Here is a 7777-nt window from a genome sequence, read left to right on the forward strand (position 1 = left end):
TTCTCCAAACTTCAGTCCCAAACACCTTGTACCAGATAAATATTGAAAAACACATTTAATAGCATGTCAATGTGGCTTTCCTGGATTGCTCATAAACCTGCTAACCAAGCTAACTGCATAAGTTAGGTCAGGTCTAGTGCATACCATGGCATACATGATGTTTCCCACCATGCTAGCATAAGGAAGTTTCTTCATAAATTCTTTGTCCTCATCTGTTTCTGGTATCTGAGTAACTGAAAGTTTAGTATGTTGTCCAATAGGAGTGTTGACTGGTTTTACTTGATCCATTCCAAACCTGTTGATAACTTTTGAAATGTAGGATTTTTGAGATAGGTAGAGAAGCCTTTTCTCCCTTTCCCTAACTATCTCCATTCCCAAAATCCTCTTGGCTGGGCCCAAATCCTTCATTTCGAATCCTGATTTCAATATGCATTTGACTTTATCAATCTGGTTTTTATCCTTACAAGCAATGAGCATGTCATCCACATATAGTAATAGATATATTGGATTTCCTTCATGTTGCTTGTAATATACACAACAGTCATAGTTGCTTCTATTGAAACCACTTTGAATCATGTAGGAATCAAACCTTTTATACCACTGTCTTGGGAATTGTTTAAGTCCATAAAATGATTTCTTGAGCAAGCATGCTTGATTCTTTGTGGTTTCTGTTATGAACCTTTATGATGGCTGCACATATATGACTTCTTCTAATTCACCATGTAAGAAAGTTGTTTTAACATCCAGCTGTTCCAAATGCATATCTTTGTAGGCTACAAAAGAGAGTAATAGTCTTATTGACCTGTGCTTTACCACAGGAGAGAAGATTTCATTGTAATCCACTCCCTCTCTCTCTGTGTGAACCCCTTAGCTACTAGCCTAGCTTTGTATCTAGGTAATTCAACCCTTGGTATGCCCTCTTTCCTTTTATAAATCCATTTTGATCCAATCAGCTTTTGATTTTCTAGCTTTTGAACCATTTCCCATGTTTTATTTTTGTTTAGAGACTTCATTTCTTCTTGCATTGCAAGAGTCTATTTATCAGCCTCTTTACTAGCCATGGCTTCCTAAAAAGATCTTGGTTCTTGCTCAATAATTTATTCTGCTATAGTAAGGGCAAATGCTGTTAATTCAACTTGCCCATATCTCTGGGGAGGCCTTATAATTCTTCTTTCTCTGTCACTTGCCAGTCTATAGGTATCTCCTCCACTTGGAGTTCTGACATCTGACTCAGTGTCCTCAGTTTTCCTACCCTGAGTTTCTTGATGACAGATTGTATCTACTGATTTCTCTACCTCAAAGTGCATATATGTTGTAGTAGGTTGACATTCCTGTTTGTGTTTTTGTCCAGCCATTTGATCTTCATTGAAGGTTACATCTCTACTTATAATACACTTCTGCCTCCCAGGTTCATTAACCCACAGCTTATAGCCCTTAACCCCCTCTGGATAGCTAACAAAGATGCTCTTCAAGTGCTCGAGGTTCCAACTTATCTGTTTTGGAGTGTGCATATGCTACACATCCAAAAATCCTTGAGTGTTCATATCCAGATGGTTTCTCAGACCATATCTCTTGTGGAGTTTTGAAATTTAAGGTTGAAGATGGGCATCTATTAATTAGGTGCACTGTTGTAACAACAGCCTCAGCCCAAAAGGTCTTTGGTAAACCTGATGTTGCAAGCATGCACCTTACCCTTTCCAAAATGGTTCTATTCATTCTTTCAGCTAAGTCATTTTGTTATGGCGTTTCTCTTACTGTTTTATGCCTGGCCATGCCCTCTCCTTTATAGAAATCATTAAATTCATTGGACAGATATTCTAAGCCATTATCTGTCCTCAAACATTTAACTTTTCTGCCCACTTGATTTTCTACTAGAGTTTTTCATTCTTTGAATTTAGCAAATGTCTCACTTTTACATTTTAGAATGTATAGCCATACTTTTCTCGAATAATCATCTATAATGGTCAGGAAATACCTTGCACCACCATGCAAATTCACTTTTGCAGGTCCCCATAGATCTAAGTGCATGTAATCCATAATTTGCTTGGTTTTATGAGTTGTTGTCTTGAAGTTGACCCCTGTTGACTTCCCAAAGATATAGTCCTCACAGAAAGGAAATTCTCCAAGCTTCTCTTCTCTCAATAGGCCTTGTTTCTTCAATTCTTGTAGACCTTGTAGACTGACATGCCCCAATCCTCAGTGCCATAACAAAACCTTGTCTTCCATTTGATTTTGAACTGAAGATGCTTCACCAATCACTATCTTGCCAACCAGTGTATAGAGCCCATTTTTTATTATCCCCTTCATCACTGTAAGAGAACTCTTTGCAACCCTTAAAGTTCCTAATTCTGATTTAAAAGAACAGCCAGATTGATCTAGCATCCCTAAAGAAATTAAATTTCTCTTTAACTCAGATGTGTATCTTACTTCCCTAAGTAACATTTCCATACCATCATGCATCTTCAATCTCATTGTCCCAATTCCCAGAATTTTATAGGATTTATTATTCCCGAGGATCACATGTCCTCCTTCAAGTTCAGAGAAAGTCTCAAACCAGGATCTAGTGGAGCACATGTGAAATGAGCACCCTATGTCTAGAATCCATTCCTCCCTTGAATCGACTTCTGACACATTCAAGACTTCAGCACTTTCATATCCATCCAGGACAACAGCTGCATTTCCCTCCTCTTTAGGTTTTTTTCCCCCATTTTGTTTCTTTTCAGGACAGTCCCTTTTAAAGCTTGTGGCAGTTAAAGAATTTCAATGGTTTTCTCCTCGACTTTGATCTTGTCTTGTTATCCTTCTCTTTGTAATTTCTTTTTCCTAGTCTTCACCTTACAATCAACCCTTCTCCAGATTCAGTTTTTTCGTTAGTTTTGTTTTGCAACTCTCTTGAATGCAACACATATTGGACTTCTTCTAATGACAAACTTTTTCTACCATACATCATGGTTTCCTTGAGGTTTGCATAGGAAGAATCTAAAGAACTTAATAATATAATTGTTTGGTCCTCATCTTCGGTATTTATGTCTATATTTGCAAGATCCAATATGATCTTATTGAATTCATCAAAATGTTCTTCCATAGACATACCTGGAGTCATCTTGAAAGTGTAGAGCCTAGTCTTTTTGTGAAGTCTGTTCGCCAAAGACTTAGTCATGTATAGATTTTTGAGTTTTAACCAAACTCTTGCTGCTGTCTCCTCTTTGGCAACTTCCCTCAAAACTTTATTACCAAATGAAAGGATAATCAAGCTATGGGCCTTCTACAAGACTTCAGATTTTTCTTTGACGGATAAAGAACTCAAGTTCTTTTCACCAAGAAGTGCATCTTGAAGCCCTTGTTGAACTAGTAATGCTCTCATCTTAATTCTCCAAAGGCCAAAGTCATTCTTCCCTGTGAACTTCTCAACATTGAACCTAGCTGTCCCCATCGAACCTGGCTCTTGATGCCACTTGTTGTAATTATGTCTTTGTGAAATGAAGCCAAGAACATAATTGCTCTACCAAGATTTGCCAAGAAACTCACTGACTCACAAATGCAGTAAAGAAAACTTATAAAAAACACAAAATGTTTACGTGGTTCGATCCTAATGATCTACATCCACAGCAAGAACAGCTAGAAGCCTTTATAGTATTATTGATGAAGTTTGAACAATACAGTTTTATGTACAAGAGTATGAACTCTCACAGATTCAATTCTCTTATTGAGAAAGTATCCCTCTCTCGAGTTCTTTTCACGCTTGCTCTCCTGTATGTTTCTCTCTAACAATTACATTCATTGAATGGATCACATGGATCCCTTTTATAGCATATTACAAGTATAACAAAAAAACTGCAGCCCTCCACCTCAGCACATTTACTCGAGCATTGGCTATTTCTTTTCTCCACTTGACATGTGTAAGGTTCCAAATGGTTGTCACCTTTTATAACACCAAGCAATGCAGGATCTCATACATCACCTACCTTTATCCTTATCATATGGGATATCACAATTTTCATCCTCTGAAATTCCCAGCATTCTCGTCAGTCAAATCCGTCGTAGGTGGCACAGCTCAAATCCCACATTTCTGGTTGAGATAGGCTCTAATATCATTTGTAACACCCTAATGGAAAGTCCAAGCCACATGGTCTATACTCCAACAGGACTAGTCAATAATACAATTTGAGCCCAATTGGAACATTATAAAGAGCAAGAACTTCTCATTCCCAAGCAATGTGGGATCTCATACACCACCTATCCTTACTTATCATATGGGGTATCACAGTTTTCTCTCCGTACACTTGTTCTCTTCTCTTGCCTCTCATTCTCGATGAGTCTCGCCGGTGACAATTTGAAGATGGTGCTTATTGAAACAAAAGTATTTGAGATTTCGGTTGAAGGTGGTTACTATATATGCGTTATAGAGAGAGGTAGGAAGGTGACTAAAGAACTGTTACTGGGCAGATCAATTGCATCATGGGTTGCACAAACCTTAGAACAATGTTCCAGGTCGGATGGAGACAAGGAGTTCATCAGAACATCCAATTTAGGCATCAGCGCTTTTCTCACATTCCTACAAAATCATTTCCTCGGGGCCCAAAAAAATATGTACTGCATGCAGCGTCAATTTTAAGCATTATGATTCATCCAGATGAAAAAAAGAAAAAAATACCAGGGAATAAAAAGTGCCATATATTAGTTGTCTAAGTGGGATGACTAAGAATGGCTTTCTGTTTCCCATAAAAAAACTTCAATATGATTCAAAATTCTCATCTAGTTAAGATTTTGAGCCGAAATTCCTATTGAAAAACATTTGAGCCAAAAGAAGTACGGAGACTACAAAGAACTTAGATATTATTATCACAATAGTATCCCACTTAGTATGCAGCAAGTGAAAAGGGTGCCAAAAGTGATGGTGAATAAGAAATGGAAACCAACAAGAGGGTACCTTTGTCTTTTTGAATGGGAAGTCTTGGCGACCCCTCCCACAACTTCCTTGAAAGCATTAGCTTCAGTAACATCACTGCCACCTTTAGAAAGTTTTTTTCTCTTTCCTAGCATGACCTCTATCAAGTAAAAAGAAAAAACAATTACATGAGGTGTTTATTAATCTACCAAAGTTTGCGGATGTGTAATGACCTAACTTACAAGCCAACTCCTTGTCAAAATCTAATGGATAATCTAGATACTTGGAAATATAGAATATATAGTCATCTTCTTATGTTGATAATCAATAATATATATGTATACATATATATATCTTGTTAGTGTTAAATACAAAAGGGGGCACAACCACGGTAAACAGGAAGTATACAAAAGGTGTCCCAATGGAGAAAGAGACAACAAATAAATAAAAATCATAATAAAAAAGAAACAGAAAAAAAAAAAAAAAAAGACAACAACCACAACAACAACAAGAAAAAAATCCAAAGACTCAAGAAATCAATGAAATTCATGAAAAAATTAGAACAAATTATCAAAGCCTTTACTCAAGAGTATAAAGTCATTACCAATCTCAAATATTTCCCTCTAAGGACTGCTTTATTTTCTTTGATGCCCTATCGTTCCTTTCCAGCCATATAGTCCAAATTAGACATAATTCCATCAGTTTACAAACTACATTGGCTCTCCTCCCACCTTTTCCTTACCCCAGCAAGCCAACAAGCCAAGAACTGAACCAGGCATTACCCAGTTGACATTAAAGGAGCAAAACTTTCAAAATCTCCACTTTACTTTTGTGATAGCCAATAGGTCTACCCTCCACCAGGCCAGCACCCACTCTATTTGGTGATCATAAAAACAAAGAATATACCAGGTAAAATACTTAAAAGCAGGAGGCAGTACCTGACACGCTAGTTTTTCTCAAGCGTGATTTGAGCCATTCCCTATAACTGCGGGCATCCCCTACTGCTCTCTTGGGAATATTACACTTAGGCCTGACACCAAGCCTTTCACTTCTGCTGTATCCACTGCTTTAAAGTTTAAAGTGTTCCCCACTCATCTCCAACTTCACCTTTTTCTTACCAGTACTCAATGAGCTTGAGCCTTTCTCAGATTTCTTCGACATGGAGATGGAAGAATCGCCAATCACACATCTTCGACCTCTTCCAAAAGTTTGATATCCATCACTTTTCAACTCTCTCAATTGTCTTCTTGACTAGACTATCCCTCGTGTCTATTGTACTTGAAGAGCTTGGAAAAATGAATTTCTTTACTGTCTTTCACTCTTTGAACTTAATGAGCAATATCTGTATCTGTCATGGCAGAGTCAGAAGCAGTTGAATGATGATAATTAGTACACTTCATCTTTGCACTGAAGCTATCATCATTTAGCATTCCACAACCAGTTAATCAATCAATTTCAATAATTTCTCATGATGAAAATAATAGTGTTATAAAGAATTTCGAAGGGAAACATCACACACCAGAACTAATAAGGGGAGGGAGGGACAGAGAGAGAGAGAGAGATAGAGGAAAGATTAACAATAATGATAATAAAAATAATAATAAGATGATGATGATGATAGAGCTAAAACTTCAAATCGATTTAGGCGTCACACAAGCAGACAAGGTCAGTGTTTAATCTTCAATTCAATCCACAGAAATAATTTCCACCAGGGACTGCATAATCTAGCCTTCTGAACTTCAACTATTTGCAGTTTGATACATGTGAACTTTCCTTGCCACCCCGAAAACAATACTTGGTTGTAAAGGGCATCTGGGCATAACCTTTTATCCAAACCAAAGAAAAAAATCAGTCTAACAAAATATTATGCCTGTGGTCGCAAATCAACAGAAAAGAAAGAACCAAATCTCTACTCATGAAGCTTCGGGTAGAATAGAAGTAAAGCAGTAACCTTTGGCATAAACGAAAACCTTTAATCTGGATTGTGTGGTACAGTCGATTACGTGCCAAAATGCCAGAAAGATGAACTGCATTACAATCTTTCTAACAACTTCACCAAACCAGACCAGACCTTTCATCATTATTGAACAAAGAGAAGAAATAAAATACTCAAAAACTTGCGTGAACAACAATGTCACCAGCATTTTCAAAAGAAAGGGGAGCAAGGATACACTATATACATACATATACCGATATCTATCTATCCATATATTGTATAACCAGAAAATCAGTACGGGACGTAAGAAAAAAAGGGAGTAAATCAAAACCCTATAACATCTGCTTAAACGATAGCAACTCAATACGCGTATATATTTACAACATGAAAGGTGGACAACAAACAGACAACAAGCAACAAAGACAAAAAAAAATATGGGATTACGTTTTTTCAGAAATGGGCATGAAGGAACGGAATCGCTTGGTGTGATGTTTGGCTCGACGAGAAAATGGGATTCCTTGGCAGAGAAGTAATAAAGCAAGGGTCAATGAGTTGCAGTGCTGTACTGCTGGCAGTGAAGCGTGGACAAATTGCCTTGAAAAGAGAGAAAAAACAAAATTTAGTATGAAAAAATTCGAAGTGATTACCGGTCCGTATCGGTAATTTGACCGTTCATGGACCGGATTGTGCTTGCTCGACGTGTTTTCTATGCATCCCAATGATCCCATGCGACCGATTCAGGTGCTTTGTACGTAATTCACTGTCCGAAATTAGAGAATGAGGTGCGGTATAATGTTTGGTAGTAACGTATCAAACTAACGCTACAAACTACATTTTTATTTCATCTTTATTTATTATGTAGAACAAGATAATTTTATTATTTTTGGCTGACCTTTTATTTTTTTAAAAAAAATTAAAAATTTGGTAAAAAATGTAAGAAGAATAAAAGTAGA

At 37.1% G+C, this 7777-nt stretch overlaps 1 protein-coding gene across 8 annotated transcripts in view; it reads right to left on the minus strand.

The window, feature by feature from the left end:
• The window catches only part of LOC109013771 (chromodomain-helicase-DNA-binding protein 3 homolog), a 66637-nt gene extending 59083 nt beyond the window's left edge, over positions 1-7554 (minus strand). For 2 of the 8 annotated variants that reach the window (XM_035689756.1, XM_035689755.1), the window contains exons 1-3: positions 7269-7394; positions 5827-6236; positions 4931-5048 (exon numbers count right to left, since the gene is read on the minus strand). In XM_035689756.1, coding sequence (XP_035545649.1) covers positions 4931-5043 — 113 coding nt within the window. In that variant the 5' untranslated portion in view covers positions 5044-5048; positions 5827-6236; positions 7269-7394. Of the gene's footprint in view, positions 1-4930; positions 5049-5492; positions 5564-5826; positions 6712-7268; positions 7395-7471 lie in introns of those variants that run through there. The other 6 variants (XM_035689752.1, XM_035689753.1, XM_035689750.1 and 3 more) reach the window with 6 other exon arrangements.
• Positions 7555-7777: the final 223 nt, after the last annotated feature.

This window comes from Juglans regia, chromosome 4 (genome assembly GCF_001411555.2).
Source record: "Juglans regia cultivar Chandler chromosome 4, Walnut 2.0, whole genome shotgun sequence".
NCBI lineage: Eukaryota > Viridiplantae > Streptophyta > Magnoliopsida > Fagales > Juglandaceae > Juglans > Juglans regia.